Here is a 24,771-nt window from a genome sequence, read left to right on the forward strand (position 1 = left end):
TCAACAATGCTGGTCTGGTCACATTTAAACTCAGCAGCCATTGAAATTGAAGGAGACGCATCACTATACGCTGCATCTAACTCAGATTTAATTTCTGTAGGTGATTTTCTGTTCAAATTAAGGAATTTTATCATGGCACAAAATTCAATTTTGTTAACTCTTTATAAAGTGGAACAGTTGTTCACTTTAAAAGGCTGACACAACAAAACTAGATGTCCAATTGACTTAAAAATCTAGTTATAGATGTTTGTCAATTCCATCTGCTGGACACTTATACAATTCTAATTCTAATCTTGGTCTTTGTTGGTTAGGCCGGAAACCTTTCAATTGACCCTCATAGATCAGCAAACATAAGCAGCATACACAGTGCCACCAGCCCAATTAACAAACATTTCCATGTGCACCTTGATATATTGTGTGTGCATATTACACCTCATGACTTCCAGAAGGAGGCTGTGTTTGGCATTATACAAATGCTAAGACAAATATTAACAGTGAAGCTGAGAGAAAGAGAGAATTTCCAACATAGCAGGACTTAGAATTGATCTTCATACCTGTCACCATAATGTGCAAAACTAATTTGGAGACATTACTCTGAAGGGAATATGACGATTATTACAACGGATTGGGAAGGGGATTGATTGACCTTTTTTGCATCAGACATTTTTGGACCAAATTGTTCACTAATGTGAAGCCATATTTGCTCAATTACTTATTTGGGGGATTTTTATAATAAAGCTAAAGGTGCTAAGTAAAAGAATCTCGAAGTGAACATGTTCAGCTTTGTCTGTCTCAATCTCCAAAAGATTATCAGCACCCATTTGGAAAAAGCTCCTCTGCCTTGCAGACTGCTGTGACCTGGTTACCTTGTGCCAAGGTACCTTAAGTACAGAGCAAGGTCTATATTATTGTGCAAGCTGATTGCAGAGGAAGACTGTTTCATCCCCTCAGTATGGCAGTGATGCTGGCATCTCTTGCTCCATTCTGTTTGTCTTTGAGACAGCACGTGTACCAGTTTTTGAAACACGTTAAATTTAGGAAAGATTTGTGGTGAGTCAGAAGATGCTGGGGTGGAGAATGTGGGCGCGGAACCAAGCTGTGCTATTAGCTTTAGTAAACATCTGGGACAGGAATAGTGATCAGCTGGCTGCTGCTAAGTGGTGGTATATGAGCAGTCTAATGGCTTTATCCTCTCCTAACAGACACTGTAATTTATGAGGCGAGTGATAAACTGGGCAGGTTTCCCGATGCCCACAAAAGCAAGCAAGTTGAGGTATTTTTTTTTTTAATTTAAATTTTTATTAAATTTTCATTGCACAGATCAGTACAAAGGCATGTCTAATCTGATAACAAGAGTTTCAAATAACCCATCAAGCAACTCAACTATAAGCTTAGTTGTTATAACATCGCATAAATCTAAGACTGTTCCATACATTTGGCCATCCTCCCTTTAATTTTACCATAATAATATTATTATTAGGATTTATCTACTGCCTTTTTGAAGGAGTTCACTCAAAGCAATGTACAGCAAGAATAAGTTAAACATAAGCAATAGACAATTACAGCAGTAAAAAAAAATTTTTTATTCAAATTACAGTACAAAGTATGGCATAGTAACATAGTAAATGGCGGCAGATAAAGAAAGACCTGTGTGGTCCATCCAGTCTGCCCAACAGTCACATTCATTCTCAAGGCAACACACCAGTAACTTGTTTTACTTGCTAAGTTTCAGTATAAGATGTCTTTCTCCCCCCCTCCCCCTGCAAGATAGGTAAGACTTGAAAATTTGAATGTGGTATAAAATACATATAATTGCTCTTGATGCTTTTTGCCGCTTATGGGATGGACACCGCAGAAGTCTGTCCGGCATTGGCTACACCACCCCACACTGTCCCACTGCTGAAGTCGCCGTCACAGCTAACTCCAGCCCCCCCCCCCCCCCCGATCTGTCTTGCCATTACTGGAAACAGACCATAGAAGTCTATCCATCGTCTTTACTTTCCTGCTGCTGGGCTTCCATTTAAGCACCATTCCTGCGCATCATAAATGAAGTTCTAGTTTTGATCTGTTTTGTGTCGATTGATCTGTTTTGTGTCGATACTATCCTCTATTTAGGGATCCTGTGTGTCTATCCCACACATTTTGAACTCACTGTTTTTGCCTCCACCACCATTCTAGGCATCCACCACCCTCTTGAAGAAGTATTTCCTGATATTGCTCCTAAGTTTACCACCCCGCAACCTCGTCTCAAAGCACGATAAAACATTTTAATAGATAGCACAGGGTGTAAACAAAGAAGGAGTATATAGATAGAAGAGACAGTAACAGAGGTTAGAAAATAAGGGACTAATTTGAAGAAAGTTAATACTGTTAATTTCATCAAAAACATAAAGAGAAGTTTTCCCCGACTCTCAACTCTAGCATGTATACCTGCCTATACTTTATGGTAAGTTTATTTTACCCCTCCTGGACTCTTCAAGTGCAAGTTGAGATTTTTAATGATGATCTGTGTCTCTTGAAATATGCAACCATATTTGATTTTGTTTAAAGTCTGGCAGTTTTCTCCAGCTCTTTTGGACGTGCAGCTCAGTCAGAACCAGGGCTGGGATCCAGTCATGAACCTTCATTCGCAATTACCTTTTCTATTTCATCTCTCAGTTGGCCCAGTCATTGCAAGAACAGTTCTTGGGCAAGGTCCAGGCAGTCCTGGGTCCTAAATCTAACCAGTAGATGTTGCCATTATGCAGTGACCACTGGAACTTCTTTACGTAGCATCTCTAGTCCTGGCCAGCAGAAGCCCTGACCTAAACATCAAACACAGGCTGAACCCTGCCACTGAAATGCCAGGTTTCCCTAGTCAACATTCTGAACTTTGGATTATATTCTGAGCAGTAAATAACCCAAGTGTGTGGAAAAACAGTTCTGATTTTCTGCTTGGAGTTGTCCTGAGCTAGAAATCCCAGATTAGTTTGATTTTAAGAAAGTTACACTGAATGAAGAGCTTGGATTAAGAACATCGAACAAATTGTAACTCATTTTGGGTTCCTTGGGGAGGACTGGCTAGATAAAAATAAATAAAATTATTAAGAGATATTTAATTGGGTCACTCCGTACCCATGCTGTGGGGGCTACTAGTTTTCAAGAAGTGTGTTGGAGACCTACTTAGGGTGTTAGTACTTTAATCCAGTTTCAAGCCTTAATTGCAGAGAAAACTCTGATTACACTGCCATAGCCTCTCCCACAGCAAATCACTGTATTGGTGACCAGTTGTAATAGGGTTGCACTGCTGACCTGGTTTAGTTAAACCAACTTACCTAGAAAACAGGCAGCATGAAGAGACCTTCAAAGTCATTCTTGGGGGGTTTAACATGCATCTTCAATCCCTCTGCACTGCATTGCCTAACAGAAGCAGACATCTGCTTTAAAAAATGGCACATTTCCCTGCTGTAGTGCTAATCTTGTCACTAGCAGATAAAGACCACACAATTGTGAAATCTGTTTTCTCTGCAGAAAATGCTTAGCCAAGTTTTCTGTGTACATTACTTACAAGAGTATTGAAGCAGATTCTAGCAGAGTGCTTGCTGGCAGCAGAGTCTAGTTCAGGGAGGTGGATCCTATGAGGAATGATTAAAAATGTTAGGGCTTTTCAGGTTAGAGATGGTTAAGGGGAGATAAGACAGAACAATGAGCAATAGTGCACTTTGGGCAGAGGGCGTGAAACCTGTGGAAATTCATCGTCGGATATTTTCTTAGTATGGACATAGCACAATGGATCAACAAAAGGATTATGGGTAAAAAGGTTTAAAGCAGGAAGAACAGATGTAACCAACAAAGGTCATTCTGGTCGCCTATCAACATTACACACACAAGAGCACATTGACAGGGCAGATGGCTTGATTAGAGAAGACTGACGGATAATTGTGTCAGTTGGCTGCAAATTTGGATATCAGCTATGGATCTGCATTTGCCATAATGCATGATGACTTGGGATACAGGAAAGTCTGCATGATGAGTTACCAAACGGCTTACTGATCTGCACAAGCAACAGCATGTGGAGGTTGCGACCCAGTTTCTGAGATGGTATGAAGAATATCCAAGTATTCTGGAGAGAATTATCACTGGCGATGAAACATGGGCGCATCAGTGCACTTCTAGGTGCCCTCGAGCTGTAGCCACCAGTTTAGTGTGCCTTGGCTTGTAAAGTTTGCAAGACACTGACATACAGTATAATTAAAGGCATTTATATGTGTACTGTGCATTGAATACAAATGTACAATACTGATTTTAGGAAGCCTCTACTCCACCCAACCCATGTAGAGATTTCAAGGGGCCATGGTTTGAGCTGGACTCAAAACTACATGTATATTCTCAATTTTAGAGAGAAAACACATATGGGGGAAAAATTCCCACAGCGAAATGTGTATGAGAGCCATCCTTTGGAATATAATTTTTTATTGACTTTTAATAAAAATTTCCTGTACCTTGTACATTCCTTTCTGCAGTTTTGTTTTATTTTTGAAAATATTTCCATGTCAGGATTTAAGGGAACTAGGAGTTTAAAAAAAAGTGCTCATTTCAGCCACAGTTTCACGCAAGGGATTAAGGGAGTCATTCTCCTTAATCCCAGGTAGTTTATGTCTACATCTAAAATGAAACCAAGTAAAATTAGAGCCTTATTTCTTAACTGGTGGCACTTCCATGCGTAGATTTCTAAAATGAGACAACTGCACGTGGATGTGGCACTTCTTAAGATGTGTCTGTTTAAACTATGTCAGAACCAGAATTTTGGCCCTTCCTTCTGGAATACATTACCAAATCATTTAATGTCTTGAGAGCTCCTTTAATACATTTAAGACAAGCCTAAAGACTTTTTTTATTCAAAGATACTTTTGGTCAGTTTATTAAGGGACTCAAGACACACAAAGTACCATCTAAGTGCTTTGAAAAGAAGCCCCTAAATCTATTCTATTATGGACTGAAGTGGGTGGCCTAAGGGCTATAGTCTTTGGATTAAGCAAACGAATCTGAATCCCCTAATGTCCTATTAATAGTGTAACTTCATTTCTTTTCTTATAATATTATTTCTAATGAACATGTGAACCACTCTTAAGACAGCTTCCGCATGGCGGTGTAGACATGTGGAAATGGCATGTTTCATGAATATATCTGATATATCGCTGGACGCTCTAGTTCCCTAGGTGACTGCTTAGTCTGTCTTAAACTGACCCTCCATATTATTTTGAAGGGAGGATGGAACGTAAAAAGCACCTGCAATCAGAGAAAAGCAATATGTCCTAGCCCCAAAAAACACCAGCAGAACCTGTTTGTAGCTGTAGGAAGAGTGAACAATTTTCAGAGTTTATCATTCTAGGAGGGGGGAATGTTGATGTGATAACTGTTGAGGCTGGTAATTAAAATTTCATCGGAAGATAGGGGGAGCTTGAAAATTGAGGTGGGTATAAGCTAAAGGGTGGCCACCTGGCCTATTGGGTTTCCAGGATGCCTACAATGAATATGCATGAGATGTATTAGCATGCAGCTCCATCTTTCATGCATATTCATTGTGGGTATCCTGAAAACCCAGCTGGCCAGGTGATCCCCAGGACAGGTTCAATAATCTCATCTTGTGAAAACTGAGTCAAATAAAATGCATAAGGTAGGAGTAACAATCTCAAAATGAAGCCTTGTGACCCTGGGCAAATCACTTAATCCCCATTGCCCCAGGTGCATTAGATAGAGAGGAAGCCCTCCTGGACAGTTAGGGAATAATTTGTTTTTAACCTACCTAGAGAAAACCAAACAAACTTTATTTTCTCCTGTGATTTAGTGATGGAGAAAGATTAATCTGCATGTGTAAATCATGTCTTCTGCCAGCTCCACTAATTCCCCGCTGCTCTCCTGTTGCCTGCCCTCCTAACCCCATTTCTCTTACATGTTGCTCTTTTTTTTTTTTTGTGTGTGTGTGTGTGTATTATTGCAGTTCCTCGTACTACCTTACCAGCCAGGCAGCTTTTACTGGGAACCTACTGCTTCAATGTTAGAGGTTTGTCAGTTGAGATCCTGATGCGCTTTACGATTATTATAAGCACTCTACAAAACAAAATGCAGCCGCTTCTAGGGGTGGATGGCCCAGTGGCATATTTCTGTACAGCAGGAACAACATGTACTATTAACACGAATTTTTGGCCAAAGGAGCGCGCGAGTGACTGCTCCCTGCCGCGCGACATGATTTGCAAACGGGGGGCAGCTCGCGGCGCGGGCCCCAGCGCGCTGTCTTTCCTCAGGTGTACCTTCGCCCTCCTGTGGCGCGCCTGCTCATCGGGCATGCGGACCGTACACGTGTGACCGTGGGAAGCCGGGGCTCCGCCTCGCCGAGCGGCTGGAATGCGCCTGCGGCTCCCTCCTCCCTGCAGGATCTGGGCCGCAGCGGCCATGTGAGCAGCCGATCAGGTGGCGGAGCGGCGGGAGGAGACACGTGAGCCTGTGACCTGAATGGCGAAGGGAGGAGAATCGGGCGATCCTGGAGATCGCGGCTTTAGGCAGATAGAACATTCCTAAGCACAGATCTGCGCCGAAAGGGAGGAGGAGAGAGATTTGTGTATTTTACCATTAAACAGTTGAAAAGTAGTGCAGTAGAGCGAAGTGCGGTGTCGCTGCTTTTTTTGGGGGATCTGCTGCTTTAGAGTGCTGAAGGCAGGCACTCTTCATTTCTTGCCTGGTATTATGTACTACGGTTGTCCGTTTCATTTTGTTGGCGTCTCCCCTGGACCTTTTCAGCTCTAGTTCTCTTTGTTAGCAGGTGGTGGCACGTTTATTTCCTTCTACATTATGTCCAGTAGTTTGAGTGCATAGGTTTTACAGGTGCTCTCTTTTTCTGTTAAAAAGAAATCTTATTGATCCAAAATTTGAATTTTCACAAAACAGTGGTTTGATTCATTTTAAATAACTGAAATACATTGCGATCATTACAGGGAGCATAGCATGCAATGCACCACAAATATGGCCATTCTTTACAAAGCCCACTAGTGTTTTTAGCACAGGCTGTGGTGATAACAGCTCCAACGCTCATAGAATTCCTATGAGCTGTTACCGCGGTTTCTGGCGCTAAAAACACTAGGAGGGGGGATAATGAATTTTTGATCTTAGCGTCAAGAAAGTCTGTGAACCCCCCCCCCCCCCTAAGACACAGCTTATCAAGCTGTGGCTTAGTTCCAACCCCCAACGAGGATGTGAAACCCACATTTGGGGTCATAACTTAGGGGGCACTAAACAGGGTATCATTTTCCATCTTCCAAGGGTCATGCACCTTCAATGGCCATGCAAATTGGGGTCACGGATGCTGAAAGATTAGTGAACACTGATTTAGGATGATCTGAATTTCAGTATAAGCAAGAAAGAAAACCTGGAATAAACATTTAGAGACAAAAAGAATATATCTTGATTATTCAACATAACTATCCTTGTGAAAAAAAAAAGTATGAACCCTTCAGTAACTGGTTGCCATGAGCAACAATAACTTTGGATGTATCCTGTTCTGCCCCCATATTATGTAGGCATTTGCTCAGCTTCTTGTATAGGGCTTTGCTTTCCCTGAGAGCTAGGCTGCTTCCACAGATCATAAGCCGCCTCCTTTATTTAATGTATATTCATTGTGTATATCCTGAATATACATGGATATCAGCTAAAGGTGTACGATAGGTCAAAACTTTCAGAGCAGAGAGATCCAGAAACTCTTAGCAAGAATACTGGCAGTTCTTTTGTTTATGGAGAAAAATCATATTTCAGCTGGCTGGGGATTAAAATAATGCTTACAAGAATAACAAATACAGCATTGTGTTTGCAGGGCAAGATTACTATCTTTTTAGCACATTGTCTGGTTCAGAGCCCACATTTATTCTAGTGGGTAGGGCAACACTTAACCTCCATACGTTCAGAGTTCTCTGGGGTGGGGGACGCCCGAACCCTATGGATTACAGTGTTATGTACAGTATCAGGAATGTCTTAGATAGGAAAAGCTGAACAGTTCTCTCTGCTTGTCCTTGCAGGTGGCGTGATCCTCTATGTAGGCTCTACAGCTTCTTCTGCACCCTCCCCAGACAGTCCCTCCAGTGGAGACCTGGCTCCTTCCCCCTCTTCCCTTCCGTCTTCGCCTGAAGAGATGGCACCAATTGAATTCAGAGTGCTGAATCCACGGGGGGCCAGCTCACCAGTGTCTCCCAAGGCTGCTTTCCAGTTTCCTGAGAGAGCCGTGAGGTATCCCAGCAAAGGACAGTCACCCCCTTCCCAGGGCAGATCAACAGGAGCTAAGCCAAACAGCGTGATGGGCACCTTTACAAGTGAGTGGCTGGCATTCTGCTACATGCCATAAATTGCTATTGACCAACCAGAGTGTTTTCAGTTTCAGAGCTTTTTAGATACTTTTTTCCATAAGGAAATCAGAACTTGCATGCGATAGGAAAAAATCATGGCTTGTAATTGGCTGTTCTAGGCAACTTTAAGTTAGCTGCACCTTTAGCAGAATTTGTTTATACAACAGACTCTCTGTTAACCGGAACTCAAGCTACCAGAACTCCTAAGCAGCCATTAAAAAAAAAATCAAAGAAATACTGTAATACTTTAAATGAAAATAAAATCAATTTCTGGCAGAAATGTAAGTGTAAACTTGGCACGCCACACCTGAGTACCACGTCTGGAACAGTTGATGGTATGGCATAGAATGGGGTATAGTATTAGTTAGGCCTGTTTTTAATAGTAACTCTCAAGCAACCAGAAACTACATTTATCCAGCATCTATGAATCCCCATGGGTGCCGGTTAACTGAGGGTCTATTGTATTATGTCTGAGCTTTCCATCCCTGCCTCAGCGACCTCATGGCCATTCAGGTTCACATGGTGGTTTTTATGAGTATCCATAAACTAAAGACACTATATAAATTCATGTCAGGCATTTTCCTAGTGGATCTCCTGATGTTCTGACTGGCTCTGGGGTGGGGTAATCAGAGTAGGTTTGGAAAGCCCTGCACCTCTTCCACAGATAGTGAAAACCAGGAGGGAGAGGAGAAACTGGGTAAATGGGGTCTAGTGAGGAAGCCATAGATCTTAGGGTTATTTGTCCTAACAGCACTAGGTTCTTTTGTTGCAGAAACAGGTGGAATGGTGCTGCTGTGCAAAGTATGCGGAGACATCGCATCTGGCTTCCACTACGGTGTCCATGCCTGCGAGGGCTGCAAGGTAAGCAGGGAATTGTACTCCCTTTGTATGAATGAGATTTACAGGCTTGAACCTAATCAAGCATAGAGTGACTCAGAAATTGTAGATTAGGTTAACTGCAAGTCATTTTGAAAGTTTAGCCCCACTGTATTGTGGTATTTGTAGTCCTTAAGGCTTGATGGGCCATTTGGCCTTTATCTGCCGTCATGTTTCTACAGTTCTATTTGTATCTGGCACCACAAGTACCAGAAAGCAATGGGAAGGAGGAGGAGGCAGAACTAGCCTAAGGGTACCAGATGCCCTCATTCCTCTTATTTTTTGTATTTAGCACCTCGCCAGGTCTCTGACATCTCTCTCCTCTATACCCCCAAGGTGTCTAGCATCTCTCTCCCTCATACTGCCCCCCTCAAAGTGTCTAGCAGGTCTCTCCTTTCCTTCCTTTCTCCACAAGGTCTCCAGCATCTCTCACCTATCTTCCCCTGACCCCACTGTTGCTGCCCTTGCCACCCAAAGAAAGTACAAAGTTTCAGGTGGGGGTGGCAGAGTTGGCAAATACAGAAACAGAAAAGGTGTTTTAGCATCAATTCACACTTATGCTTACTGCCTGCCACTTCCCACCCCTTCCTACAATGTAGTCAGGTTTTAAGTAGGGTTGCTGAAAGGCTCACTGGTGACAGTGGCTTTTAAAGGGCCTCCCTTCTGCTCTCTTTGCTGGCAGTGCTGGCACTGTGCTGTCACCTAGTTGAACACATTGTCTGCCTAGTGGTACAGTCAGCCCTGAGAGGAGGAGTTAGATGTTAAAAAGCTAGGTCAGCCTACATTCTCGGCTCAGGAACTGGGTCACTTATTAGTGACTGTGGAGTCTCCCAGTCCACCATCCAGTTCCTAGTATTTTTCATAGTATGGGCTGATCATGTGATTGCTCTATAACCTGAGCCTCTTGTGTTCTGTCACTGCAGGGTTTTTTCCGGAGGAGCATCCAACAGAACATTCACTACAAAATGTGCATGAAAAATGAGAACTGCCTGATCATGCGGATGAACCGTAACCGATGTCAGCACTGCCGCTTCAAGAAGTGCCTCTCTGTTGGCATGTCCAGAGATGGTGAGTACCAATTGCACCAATTCCAGCAGTCTTACCAGGCTAATTCTAGGCTGTCTTTATTAACATGCTATGCCAAAATGGCATCATATTACCACTGGGATCACTAACCATCCACATTATTAGGATGGGCTGAGCCGGTCCTGGTTTTGCAAACTTATTAACACGGAAGATGATGCCACGCATTACTTAGCCTATCCAGGCTGTCCAACTGTCTTCTTGTCTGATTCTTTACTACCATGGGTACATGAGCATATAAATTCCCCACACTAGCAACCCCACTTCCATCTCATTTACTGAATCTCTCAGTTCTGTTCTAACTTTTGTGGCAGTTTCCACCATTTCAGCTGGGAGGTTCTTTTGTCTTCCACTTTGATCCTTAACAAGTCCCATACCTAATCCAATATCTGGGTACTCCTTCTCTGGCTTACCACCACAGTTTGTAGTAATCCAAACAGCTGTGAAAACTAGCTATTGTCTGAAACATCTGGCCACCTCGTGCTCATTGATGTTAAGATTATAATCATGACTGTGCAGTAAAGGTTTTCCCTGCCTTAGTGGAAGCCTGATGCAATCACACCCCTGCTTTCTGTCCACTGGTTTGTATTCTTCCCTCTTTTACTACTGGAGGAATTCTGTACAAAAAAAAATAATTTATGTATCCTTTATTGGTAATAGTTTTGTGTAGAATTCCCCCATCATAAAGGTCTGGCTCTTCCCTAAGTTAAGCTTAAAATCTCCCGCTTGCTCCCTGCTAAGGCTTCGTCCTCTTCCCCCCCCCTCCAGTGATGTCATTACCCAATTTAGCTTGAACCCTTCCTTAGGCTTAATATCCCCCCTCACGTTCAGCCCTCAACATTCTCTGTTCCCTCCAAGATGGACAATTCCACCTTTCTTTCTCTTTGCCCCTTTCAGCTTTCTTTCCCTATTCTCCAACTTTCTTCTCTCCCCTGTGTTCAGTTATCTGGGACCTTCTGTTTCTCAAATTAGCCCCCAAATGCCACTCGCCCCCAAATAGCTCGCTCTCCATTGCTCTCCAGTACAGATATCCATAGTTCTCTCTTATGAAAACCCCTTAACCCACAACACACATACACCCCATCGTCCCACGGTGCATGCTTCAAACTTCCTCTCTTGCACTTCTCCTCCTACAGTGCTGATCTACTGCCCTGGCTCTCACTAGTCACTTTAACTGCTTAGGATACCACACAGCTGCATGGCAGAGGAGGATGCAGCTCAGTATGAAGCCACTGTCTTTCTTGTGTGTCCATCAAATCCAGGGGGAGGGAAGTAAGGGAATCCAGATAAAAGGAGTCAAGATTTTCACTCAATCTTTGATTTTTTTTAAGCTTTCTCAACTTTGGAATGATCTCCCACTTCTTTTAAGAAGTTCCGGTTCACTTCAACTTTTTCGTAAATCTTTAAAAACCATTTTAGTTGCTAAACACTTTAAAAATTAATCTTCTGAAACTTAGTCTCATTCCTCATGGTTTTTATTTGTTAAGTTAACTATTGTAAACCGAGTCGAGCTTTCTTGGACTGATGTCTTGGTATATAAAGCCAAGCCTTAGATTAGATTAGGTTTCCTGATCCCTGTGCAGAAATTTGGCCCTCTAAAAGTTCATCTAACTGAACAAACATTCAAACCCTTTTTCTCATTTCTTTTACTCGTTACCTTGCACCTGCTTTCATCGCTAAGCTCTGTGTTTGTCCAAAGCATACCACTTCTAAATTTCTGTAAGAAAACAGCATTGTGCCAGGAATGAAATTGGTCAGACTGCATGAACTCAAATATCTTCTGCTTCTGTATTTAATAGAAGGAGGAGGGATGAGTAGAACCAGGACTGACTCAGCCCATCATAGATGACATGTAGCTGTCAGCGACCCAGTGAGGCATACCACTGGTGACCCCACCTCTACTCCTCCTAAACCATACAGTGGGATGCAGTATTTAAAAGTAACCTGTTGGAGAGAAGAGCTGCTAAGTTACCCAGTGCCAAGAGGGAAAATTATTGGCCAGTCCTGGTTTTCAACTTACAGTATAAAGCAGTGTAGGATTTGTAGTCCCTGACAGAGGCAGTGGAATAGCTTTGCAGTTGCAAAGGCCGAACTCCCCACCCCCAAGCTCTCTAGTTATTGTTACTGTATTTGGTGGGACCATGGCCCCACTGGGTCCTTTTCATTCTGATTCTAACTGTTGAAATCAGTGCTTTATATTCTATAATGCACCTGGATGGGGCTGACAGATATATAGGACTGACCTCAGATCACCCTCCTAGGACTGAGTAGCTTGACAATTCTGGGAGTGGTGTCAACCCCATAGATAATCTGATTCATAATAGCATCTAGCAAGGCCGTCAAAGTAACGGGATGAGAAGAGGGATAATGGGATGAGTGAAAGCTTGCTCTTCATTTGTCCCCCTCCTGCTCAGGAGTTTTCCTAGGACAGAGCAGTAAATGGAGTGATTAATAAAACCCAGTTCTCTCTCAACACCAGACGATTAATTTATGTCAAAGATATAGGGGGGGGGGGAACCCCGCAGCTAATTTAAGAACTGTGCAGGCTTTCAGATTTATAAACTGTGTCATTGATTTAACCCCTGAATACTGCAGAAGTCTTAAATTGGGAAAGGTGCCCTTTCTCTGGTTGCCCTGGGGAAGTATATTAGAAACAGGGCAGGCGAAGAGTCAATTACTTATTTTCAGACCCTCCCAAGCTCCAAGAGGTTACACTTAGGGTGACATCCCAATTGTTCTGTGTAATAACCTCTGATGACCTTTTGTGTAGTTTGAGTACACCTGATTGCTGTTTCATTTGGGAGCCCCTTGGGTGTTTGGGTCTTTGGAGACTAGATCATACAGTTACATTGAATCACCATAGTTTGCAGATCTAGTTGTTTTGCAGGACTGTCATGGCCCTGTATCAGGTGTCAGTGGCTCTTTCTCTGGAGGTTAGAGAAGGCAATAAATGCACATTTTATACACAAAGCCATGCATACTTATGTGGATCCCTCCAACAATATACCCCCGACATGTTTTGAAAATTTGTGTGAATAGCACCTCAGACATAAAGGTTATTAGAACATAAGAATAGCCTTACTGGGTCAGACCAATTGTCCATCAAGCCCAGTATCCCGTTCTTACGGTGGCCAATCCAGGCCACTAATTTCTGGCCAAAACCCAAAGAGTAGCAACATTCCATGCTACTGATCCAGGGCAAGCAGAGGCTTCCCCCATGTCTTAATAACAGGCTATGGACTTTTCCTCCCACATAGACTAGAGACTAACAGGCTGATGAACAGAACCCTAACTGGCACTAGAGGCGATTAGCACCAGAGTTAGGCTGCACACATGTTCAGAGAGCATCAGCGCTGGGAACATGTAAATGTTGTCAGATGAAGTGTTTGGCTATTCCTCCTGATTCTCAGAAACAGCGCACAAATCAAATGCAGCCCTTACCATTGGAAACCTAATGCTAGCTCTGAACTGGCATTAGAATAGGGTTTCAAACAGGAAAAGGGCACCAGGGCGGACACACTTCAGCAAGGAGGGTTCCTGTCCAACGTTCCAGCCACAGCTGGAGGGGGGGGCCCAGAAGGTATCACTCCATGCACTGAAGCCATATTCTGCCCCTCTTCCAGCCCATTGCCCCCTAGTGCCAGCCTGCTGCAGAAAGGCTAGTGGTAAGACTTTCCCACTGTATAGCACTGCGGAGTGGTAAATAGCCAGGGCTCGGGTCGCTGAGCATTGCGCCTCCACTTTAGTCATCAGTGGCACGGGCTCCTCCTCCTACTGGGCTGCCAGCACTGCTTCACCAACAAGTATAAGAGTGTCCTCTTCTACTACCCAGTTTGACTGGGCATGCGCACAAGAGCTTTGCTTACTGTTTGCGCATGAGCCAGGCAGGTTCTGAAAAATACTGTATATACTTGAATATAAACTGAGAATTTGGGGCCAAAAAAGGCCCCAAAATGGGGGGTCTCTTCTTATATCTGAGTCATCCGTCTGTGCACCCTTCCGGACCCGTTGCAGGCCTTCCCCAGGCCTGCTTTGAGATCTGGTGGTCCAAAAGTGACCCCTCCCATGTCCTGTCCTGGCTGGCTCAGTACTACCCCACCTCCCACACCTGAAAAGGCCTACTTTGCATTCCCTAGTGGTCCAGCAGTGAAACGGGGTCAAGAGTGAGCCTCCTACACTCTTGCCTCGTGCAGAGCCACTAAAGGAAATGGCTGCAGTTTGTTCCCGTGGCAACCTCGCAAGACCACAGGAACTCCACACACACCTCCCATCCTTCACACATCATCCGTTACACACACACAGCCATATTCCCATCTACCAACATTCCCCACATACATACCTACTCATTGACTCGCAACTATCTATCCTTTCATACTCAAACACTTCCACCTCAACACACATAGCCATACTTTCATACAGCCACTCATATCTCATCTCCTCACACCAGCCCCAACACACACTCCAAATATCCCTCCATACACACACTTCATCCCCCCCTGACTGAAAATAGAAACAAATATATATACAAAACCACTCGTAGAGGAACTTCTCTGCCCTTGCTTTACCACAAGTCTTTACACCCAGTTCCTCCAAATACATACATGAGTTTGCAAATGGAGGAAAGAGGAACTGTGCCATGTTTGATTTTTTTTATTTATAAACTGCCACTAGATTACATCAGTGAATCGGGAGCTAAGTGCTGGCCATATATACACCTGTGCTAGGGCAAAACTGGCCATCTGGTATGGACATAGTCTTCCACCTCATTACCCTTCATCTGGCTCAGCCACAATGTCTATCTCATCACACTGGATTCCAAATCCTCCTTTCACATTCAAACTCTGGGGGGGGTTAGAGGTGTTGTTGGGCTGCCTCCATTCTCTGCCGTGATTACAAGGAGGTTTCTGGGTCACTGTGGTGCTGACACATACAGCCCTGTGGTTTGTAACTAGATTTGAGTTTTTCTGAGTTGTTAACCACAACAACTGTCAAAACAGCCATCCTAGTCACCTAATTTATATAGTCAGAATAACAGAGCAAGGCTGATATTAATCATGGTGCTAAAACTCTCATCCTCCCTGTCTCCTCAGCTCGTAACTTTGGGGGTTATTTTCTCTGCATGTAGTCAACAATCTGCTAAGACCTACTTTTTCTTTCTCTGCAGCTTCACTAAAAGTTGTCCTTTTCTTTCTAAGCATAATACCAAAATCTTTATGCTCGCTCTCATCATCTCTTGCTTAGTTTACTACAATTTGCTCCTCATAGGTCTCCCACTAAACCAGCACTCTCCCCTTCAGCTTATTTCACCAGTGTCACTACACTCACACAGCCAAGTGACTTCATTGGCTTTGTATCTATTTCCATAAACAGTTCAGATTCTTCTTATAGACTTAAAAGTGCATTCACTGCGTATTCTCTCTGATCATCTAGTAAATCACTTTTATCTATATCCTCCTTCACTGCCAACTCCAGACTCTGTTCCTTTTATCTTGCTACACTCAATGGGCTAGAGCCACTAAGCAAGCCAATCGTTACAGGGAGGGAGATGGACTGGGCCTGGCCAGGACGAGTTTGAGATGGCAGGAGGGAATTGGCATCCCTCCTGCCTTTTGTTCTTCGGTGGGGCCATGTTGGGGGGGGGGGCATTTTTTAGGGGTTTGGAAAGGGAGAAAGACCTTCGGGGGTGGAGCTTTTTTATTGTAACCAAGCAGTTATTTTGCATGTACAATACATGCAAAATATCTGCCCAATTAAAAAAAAATTTTTTAAAAAGCCAGCAGAAGCCCTGACAGCATTGACTGGAGGCTGCTTCTCCTGTCACTACTGTCAGGGTCTGCGCATGCTCAAGGATCACTCTCTAGTGATCTGTGCTGTGGGTGGCAGGGGGGGCGTGTCAACGATCGTCCCAATTTGCATGTAGGTCTTTTGTGAATTCGTTGGCCTGCATGCAATTGGGAATGGATCGGACACAGAATTGGGGGTTAGTGAATCTAGCCCTTAGCCTGGAAGAGACTTCCTCAGTCCGTATGTCATGCTCTGTCTTGGGCCTTATTTAAATCCAGGCTAAAAGTCCGCCTTTTTGCGGCTGCTTGTAACTCTTAACCTCCTACTCACTTGTTCAGTGCCCATGCTTGTTTTAATCACTCTCAAAATAAATAATTCTTCATTTGTCCTGTTTCTGTGTTTTGAATAGATTTTACACTCTTGTCAAGCAGGAACTGGGGGTGGTTCAGGAGCAGAGTCAGGGCTGTGCTGGGATTTACCAATAAGTGGAGATATTTAGGTCAGGATTTCCAAAAACCTGCATTAAAAAGCGACGGTCTGTTATCGCGGCCTTTTTGATACTGAATCTGAAAACCCACGCATGCAAATAAGATCAGTGGAGAGCAGCAAAGATTGCCTACATTTGCATGTGCCCATTGCAGAAAAATGCCGTAATGGTGGTTTACAGAAACATATGTTCTTCCTGCACAGCCAGGGTGAAGAGACAGCAGTGCAAGTTTTGGTCAAACACAAACCTGCTCATTTCACTTTGTGCTGAATGTTTCTGATGTGGGACTCCCTGGGATTATTGCTTGCCATTATACATATTGCACTGTGTAGATTTGTTATTCCCAGATTTTTTGAGTGTGTGTGCTATTCTACAGAAGGACGCAGAGGGATTGTAGCCTGGTACTGCTCTTGGCTCATTGTTGCACTGTCTTTTTCTTATTTTCAGCTGTGCGTTTCGGACGCATCCCTAAGCGTGAGAAGCAGAGGCTGCTGGATGAAATGCAGAGCTACATGCACAGCTTGAACGAGGCCCCGATGGAAGTAGATGTGGGGCCTGAGACTCCTCCCAGTCCAGATTCTCAAGTGGAGGAGGCAATCAGCGCCATCTCCCACGCTTATCACAAAATTTTTGTGACCGGGCAGGACAACTTGAGCAAGCACAGACCCCAGCACTGTCCGGCCAACAGTTACACCCCTAGCTACACCAATCAGCAGCTGAACAACACCTACAGCTACAACCAATATGACCACAGCTACCCCCAGGAGCATCCAGGAAACATGGACAATGTCCAGTGCATGTTTGGGAATGATACCTACCAGGCACAGCAGGCAGTCTATACTCAGAAGGCCAATCACTACACAGACTTTGAAAATGTGGGTCAGAGGTCATGTCCGTGGAGATCAGCTACCAGCAAAGGCATAGTGAGTAGCACTGGAGAGGTTGATCTGGGTGCAGTTGAGGAAAGGGCTGGTATATGTAGATCCCACTTTGGGGAGGAAATTGGGATGAGCTTCTTGAAGATGTTTTCCTTATGCCACAGATGGCCAGTGAAGCAGAACATTAAATGTTCACTGCACTCTTCATTTACTATGTTATATCATGAGCCATCATTTCTCAACCTCTTTATAGCTTAGATCAAATGTGATTTAGGAGTCATAACCTAACATAACTTAAAGATGGTCACTTCTTGGCCCTTTGGCTGAACGGAGAAGCCACATAATATTTGAATGTGGAAGATGGGCTTAATAACACATCATTTGTTCATCCCTATTTAAAACTATTTGTACCTTGAGCTAAATGGGAGGATTAGCTCTCTGCTTAATCAATTAATCAATCCTTTAGTCAGGGGTGTCCAATGTCGGTCCTCGAGGGCCGCAGTCCAGTCGGGTTTTTAGGATTTCCCCAATGAATATGCATTGAAAGCAGTGCATGCAAATAGATCTCATGCATATTCATTGGGGAAATCCTGAAAACCCGACTGGACTGCGGCCCTCGAGGACCGACATTGGACACCCCTACTTTAGGTGATTCAGAAATGTTTGTTCAAGGGAGCTTGGCTCTTGGGTAGCAAAGGGTTCTGCAAGGCATGGCTGAGGTATATTGGCAGACTGTGTGGTTTCAGGGGAGTCCACAACAGGGTGTTCCAGATGCCAAAATTGAGGTGCTTTGGCAGAATTATATTTGAGGGATTGTTTAGGGACTGGGATAGTAGGAAAGAGATGATAGGGCTATGTGTGGATTTTGTCAGTGAAACGACAGAGGGTGCTGCAGGTCAGGACATAACAGATCATTGTTTGGTTTTCCCTCTCTCTTGTTAGGCATGCCCACTAAACTTCAGTCCTTACTGCGGCAGCGGGAAGAGCAGCCAGCAAGTGTGGGAGGAGTTCTCCCAGTGCTTCACCCCAGCTGTGAAAGAGGTGGTCGAGTTTGCCAAGAACATTCCAGGCTTCCAGTCGCTTTGTCAGCAGGATCAGGTCATGCTACTCAAGGCTGGAACTTTCCAGGTCAGAATCTACACTCTACTGACAGACAGCAGCACAGTAGCAAGCAATTGAGCATGTGGGCAATCAGGCATGTGTGTGCACATTCACAAATGTGTGAGCAAGAGTGTAAGTCTGTGCAGTCACAGCATTTTTATGGTACAGGGGTCAGCAACATTTTTGGGCATATGATAAAAGAAAATATAAGTCCATTGTACTTATATGAAAGAGCGTCAGACTAGCTGAGCCCAGTTCCCAGCCTGTTCCTTTCAAAGTCATCTTTCTTAGGTCGCATGGTGGAGGGTGTCTCTCAGTAGACCCTCTTTTATCTTAATTTTCTTTCCTGATGCGTGTGAGAGTAAAGGCCCCTTTTTAAAGACAGACTGGCATACAGATTCCAGAAATGGTCCAGGTTAGCCCAAAAGCTCAAAGCATACCTGCCATCCTGTTGCCGCTTGTGCTGCTGACACATGGTAGATTTGGGACCAGGGATTTTAGAATTAACTTACACATTTTCAGTAGTAGCTCAAGATGAGTTACATTCAGGTACACAAGATATTTCCCTGCCACCGGGGTGGAGATGAGAGGGCAGGAGAAGTAAATGTTTTCAGGTGCCACAGTCTAGCTATCCCTGCTATATTCACACTTGTATACAGTCATGCATGTCTGGATGAGCAAGTGTATCTGTGACCATATGCATGTTTCCAAGCATGTATGTACAAGCAATCATACTTGTGGAGCACACAAACATACCTGTGAAGAAGTGTTTGTGTATTCCATCAAATGTGGAGCCTTATATTTTTCAACATCCTACATTTCCCTCTCTTTCATTTGAAAGAAAATTCCAGAGTGAGAGGGCATGGGATGGAGTTAAGAGGTGATAGGCTCAGGAGTAATTTAAGGACATAATTTTTTACAGAAAGGATGGCAGGTGTGTGGAATAGTCTCCTGGTAGAGGTGGTAGAGACAAAAACTGTGTTTGAATTCAGGAAAGCGTGAGACAGGCATGTGAGATCTCTTAGGGAGAGGAGGAGATAGTGGACACTGTGGATGGGCAGACGGGATAGACCATTTGGCTTTTATCTGCCATCATGTTTCTTTTTATCTGATAACTCTTAGTAAAAAAAAAAAAACTATGACACTGGTGTGGTCAGAAATGGCTCCCTCCCTTAAATCCCTGAATCTGGTTAAGAGAATTCTGATACCAACAAACAGATGGTAAGAGTTTCTCTGATGCAGCCTGTCTTTTTTTCTATCTCCTCGTTCAGGTCCTGATGGTGCGCTTTGCCATGCTCTTTCACCCGGAGGAGAAGGCTCTGACTTTTCTGGGCGGTGGCTGCTACCCAATGAGCAGCCTGCGTGGCCTGGGCATGGGATCCCTCCTGGACGCCATGTTGGAGTTCAGTGAGAAGCTGCGTTCACTGCATCTCGATCCCCAGGAGATGGCACTCTTCATGGCAGTCATCTTGGTGTCTGCAGGTGAGTCCTTTGAACCAGGTTTGTTTCAGTCAGGCTGTTCACAAGGACCAAGGGGCTAGGGTTACCATATGGCTCCAGAAAAAGGAAGACTGATTGAGACATCCGGGTTTTACTTCCATTGCTTTCAATGGAAGTAAAACCTGGATGTCTCAATCCATCCTCCTTGTTTTTTTGGAGACATATAGTAACCCTAACCAAGGCCAAGTACCCACAGAATGGTGTTGCTGACCCTTTCCGGGCTACAGTGCTTCTAACTGGCCCAAGTTAAGAATTATCTGAAAATAAAGTACCAGATCAGGGTTTCTTAACCTTTTTTTGGTTCCTGCACCTCTTTAACTAAACATTGAAACTCTTTGATCCTTTTAGCGGTTAGCACTGTTAATGGCTAACAGTGATATGTAACTGTTAGTAGTTACTAGTAGACACATAGTTTAGGAAAGGGTTGGGTGGGACTTGATATACCGACTTTCTATAGTTACAATCAAAATGGTTTATTTATATATTTCAGGTACTTATTTTGAACCCTCCATTGCCCCAGGTACAAAATAATATAATATATAAAATGCAGCAGTTCGCTTACTGAAGAGCCTAACTATTCACAACCCCGTCACCCCAGCTCTGGCAGCTGTACACTGGCTGCCCATCCGGAAATGCTGCATCTTTAAAGTTCTGACACTAGCTTTCAAATTCTTTGACAAAATGGTTCCATCCCACACGACCAAGAAACCATCAACCTACATCCCAAACCGACCTCTGCGATCGAAAGGCGAGAGACGACTGTCTAACCCTTTTTCTAGAAAACGCCCACAAACGCGCCTATTCACACTTCCTACCCAGATTATGGAACAAAATCGTGACAACTATTAGATCGCTGGCAGGTTTATTAAACTTCAGGAAAGTGGTAAAAACCTACCTTTTTACCTAATTATTGCCCATAAAGTCACTTTCCACCCCTAAACCAACTGTAAAAATCTACTCCTGTAAGAGTTCTTCACAAGTCGATGAAAATACCTTACCATTCAAATTAAAGCTGCAATTAAGGCCCAGTGCATAATTATTTTCAGGTCATCGCTTCCTACTTCATGTGCACATCAGTAGAGTGCTTTAACAATTGCCTTTCTACTGTACTTAGTTCCTTAAACATGTATTCGATCTTTCATGCTATGTATAGAAATTATCCTACTGTTGCTGTTTATAGTTCCCAAAGCAGATACCCAATCTCTTATGCTGTATATAGAAATTGTCTCACTACTATATGAAAAGGTATGTCAGGATATAAATAAAGCTATTATTAAGAATGTACCTACTTTGTCGCTAACTGCTATTATGTGGATAAGTGCAAAGTGATGCTTGTCGGTAACAAAAATCATATGCACGAATACAGGATTTCCGGTGCTATACTCGGAGAGAGCCCCCAGGAAAGAGACTTGGGAGTACTTGTAGACAAGTCAATGAAACCATCCGCACAATGTGCGGCGGCGGTGAAAAGGGCAAACATAATGCTAGGAGTGATTAAGAAGGGGATCACAAAGAGATCTGAAAAGGTTATCATGCTGTTGTTTTGGGCCATGGTACGCCCCCACCTGAAATACTGCATCCAACACTAGTCGCCGTACATGAAAAAGGGCATAGTACTACTCGAAAGGGTCCGGAGAAGAGCGACAAAAATGGTTAAGGGACTGGAGGAGTTGCCGTACAATGAGAGGCTAGAGAAACTGGGCCTCTTCTCCCTTGAAAAGAGGAGACTGAGAGGGGACGTGATCCAAACATTCAAGATATTGAAGGGAATTGACTTAGTAGAGAAAGAGAGATTGTTCACCCTCTCCGAGGTGAAGAGCACAAGGGCAGTTAAGTTTTAAAAGTGTCTTGGAACAGATGATACTTTGCTCCTGATCTATCCTTGCCCTTTTCTGGGCTCTGTGTGTAACCTGCAGTGACCATACTTTTCCAGCTACCAAGGTACTATCAAAACCTTCTCCAGCCCCTCCCGATCTGTTTTCCCAAATACGGGATACAGACTATAGAAGTCCATCTGGTATGGGTTACACTGTCCCACTGCTTGAGTTGCCATCAAAACTAACTTCAACCCAGCATCACCTTCACTTCACCACTGCTGGAACTGCCATGAAAGCTAACTCCAGCCAATAGCATTGTAAGGAGGGGGGGAGGGTAGCCCGCTCCAGGTGCCATCTTTGCAAGGCACCTCTCCTCCCCCTCCAGTGTACTTCTTGAAATGTCTTCCACCTGCTGCTTGCTCCGTCCTTGGTTCCTTTCTGACATCACTTCCTGGTAACAGGACCAGGATGTGATGTTAAAAGGGAGCCAAAGCCGACGCGAGCAGCAGATGGATGATCGCTCCAGCGAACATTTCAAGAGATACACATGGGGCAGGGGGAGGCGCTCAAGCGGTGAAGGATAGAGAGGTGTGCAGCGATGCAACCTCCCTTGCTATGCCACTGACTCCAGCCCAGTATAATCTGTCTTGCCATATATGGGACACAGACTGTAGAAGTTCGTCCTGCATAGTTAGAGCTGCCACTTAAGCACTAGTTCTTCGCATCATAAATGAAGTTATAGCTGTTGATCTGTCAAGTTACCAATAATTGTCATCATAATTGCCTTTACTCTATCTAGAAAGTTTCAATAATTTGCCTCAGATTTCAAGACCCTTGTCTGAATCCTATTTGACCCTTGGAGGTGCAGGCACCACTGGTTAGGAACCTCTGTATACTCTATAATCAGTGTCAAATATTGATGTCTTCAAGAGATGTTCTGCATCATTTGCTTTATTTAAATCAATAAAATCCATGCTGATTGGTGATTGACAGTAGTATCTGATTATTTGATCCTTATCCATTGTTATAATTCATATTGATACTCTTTAATTATACCTCATGGCAGTCTTTGTTCTCTTTCTCTTCTGGACAGATCGCTCTGGGGTCTCTGATGTCGATGCAGTGGAGCACCTCCAGGAGACACTCCTCCGGGCACTGAGGACACTGATAACCCAAAAACACCCTGATGATTCAGCACTTTTCCCCAAACTCTTACTTCGGCTTCCTGACCTGCGAACCCTTAATAATCAGCACTCAGAAAAACTGCTGGCCTTCCGTATTGAGTCCTAAGATGGGCCCCTTTTGGAGAGCATTCTTACTTTTCTCTCCAGCTTCCTAGAGAATTCAGGGAAAAGCAGCAGATGGGATCAGCTGAACAGGGAGCCCTGGCAGAGCCCTTCCTTCAGACGTTGCAGATGTCACTTAATGGGAGGCAAATGGGAGAAAAGATGGCTGCATGGATCACAGGATACGCTGGACTGTTGTGCACACTGGACTTTGGACATGTTGGATTAGCATTTGTAGGTGGCACAAGAACTTTGGAACTGTAACATACCTGTTTAAGGACACACAGATGCTGTACATTACATATGAACCACCATAATTCTGTATATATGTATCAATCCTAAAAAATTTGTACATAAAATTGTGTTGCTCATTCTTGAGTTTCATTGTCTTATGGTGTCTTCCTTTGTAGTTGGTTTACTCACCCCTTTTGAATGGGACTCCAGAAAGATCAGAGTGATGCAGAGGTCTGGGGGGATACACTGTGAGCCAGGATTACACTACAGGTACAAAAGGCATAGGAAACATCCGAGTCGATTTGCAGGTCTAATTTTCAAACAGTCCATGTCTTGCCTAAGGGTACAAGTTTCCTGCAAATTCTAGAAAGGGGAAAAATTGCAGAAAAAACCCAATGCTGTGGAAACAAAAATGATTCAAAATGCTATGGAACATGACTCTTGCATTTAGCACATTCAGGCTCAGCACTGGCCATGGTTTTGTACAGGTTTTCCCCCTTTCTGTGATTACCAATATGGAAAGGGGTTGGAACTAGCACTCATTTAAAATTTATGAGCAGTAGGTCCAATCATCTTCAAGCCCCAGCGACTGCTCACAAGTTTCAAGCGCATGCTAATCCTGACCCCTTTAGGTTGTCTGTTTCCATATGTGACCATCTGTGGAAAAAGGTGGCTAAAGTAGCAGATTCAAAATGTTGAGAGAGACCAATTTTTCATGTCATGGGTTATAAGTAGTCTGCAGAAGTTACATGTTTGAACTTCTGCACCTTTTTTAATTTTTTCACAAAAAAAGCATGGGGTTTGAACTGTTGTATTACCAATTATTTGCTCCAACAAATTCATTTAAACCTCATTTTTTTTGTTTCTGGAAACTGTAGTCACTTTTTCCTAGAGATGGTTATATATGCCCATAATTTTTTTTGACATAAATACCTCTTATTCCAAGTGATATGATTCAACCACTCTTAACAGCTATAAATTTCATAACTTTACTGAAGCTTTGAACCTCAGAAACACCACTCATCGCTCAAATGTTTATAATAGCGATAAGCTTGATGTGTTGTCTCCTCACTGGCCCACTTTTTTTTATCCTAATTGGATTTCAATATTTAAAATGCAAGTTTCAAAGTGCTTAAAAAGTGCATTAAAGTGCTACTAGTCAAATGCTTTTACATATATACTAAGGGGCTCATAATCGAAAGAGAAAAACGTCCAAAAACTGGCCTAAGTTGGCACTTGGACGAACATTTCTCAAAAACATCCAAGCGCCGATAAACCGGGTTTTGGACGTATTTCTAAATGACTTAGGCCCTCATAGTGCCGCTCAACGTCCAAAGCTAAACGGGGCGTTTCGGG

General features: G+C 43.6%; 1 protein-coding gene and 1 long non-coding RNA gene across 10 annotated transcripts in view; one reads left to right on the plus strand and one right to left on the minus strand.

The window, feature by feature from the left end:
- The window catches only part of LOC117358247 (nuclear receptor subfamily 1 group D member 2-like), a 28,306-nt gene extending 4,747 nt beyond the window's left edge, over positions 1–23,559 (plus strand). For 3 of the 9 annotated variants that reach the window (XM_033939942.1, XM_033939951.1, XM_033939948.1), the window contains exons 2-8: positions 8,046–8,336; positions 9,142–9,230; positions 10,169–10,313; positions 17,047–17,522; positions 18,420–18,605; positions 19,850–20,060; positions 22,989–23,559. In XM_033939942.1, the coding sequence (XP_033795833.1) occupies positions 8,046–8,336; positions 9,142–9,230; positions 10,169–10,313; positions 17,047–17,522; positions 18,420–18,605; positions 19,850–20,060; positions 22,989–23,185 (1,595 nt within the window). In that variant the 3' untranslated portion in view covers positions 23,186–23,559. Of the gene's footprint in view, positions 1–5,967; positions 6,044–6,345; positions 6,800–6,840; positions 6,862–8,045; positions 8,337–9,141; positions 9,231–10,168; positions 10,314–17,046; positions 17,523–18,419; positions 18,606–19,849; positions 20,061–22,988 lie in introns of those variants that run through there. The other 6 variants (XM_033939949.1, XM_033939947.1, XM_033939946.1 and 3 more) reach the window with 6 other exon arrangements.
- LOC117358248 lies at positions 1,992–6,282 on the minus strand. Its single transcript, XR_004538975.1, has 4 exons — positions 5,999–6,282; positions 3,548–3,614; positions 3,315–3,399; positions 1,992–2,719 (listed from the first exon to the last, which is right to left on the minus strand). It is a non-coding gene; the product is annotated as an uncharacterized LOC117358248 (long non-coding RNA).
- Positions 23,560–24,771: the final 1,212 nt, after the last annotated feature.

The sequence above is a fragment of the Geotrypetes seraphini genome, chromosome 3, assembly GCF_902459505.1.
Source record: "Geotrypetes seraphini chromosome 3, aGeoSer1.1, whole genome shotgun sequence".
Lineage (NCBI taxonomy): Eukaryota > Metazoa > Chordata > Amphibia > Gymnophiona > Dermophiidae > Geotrypetes > Geotrypetes seraphini.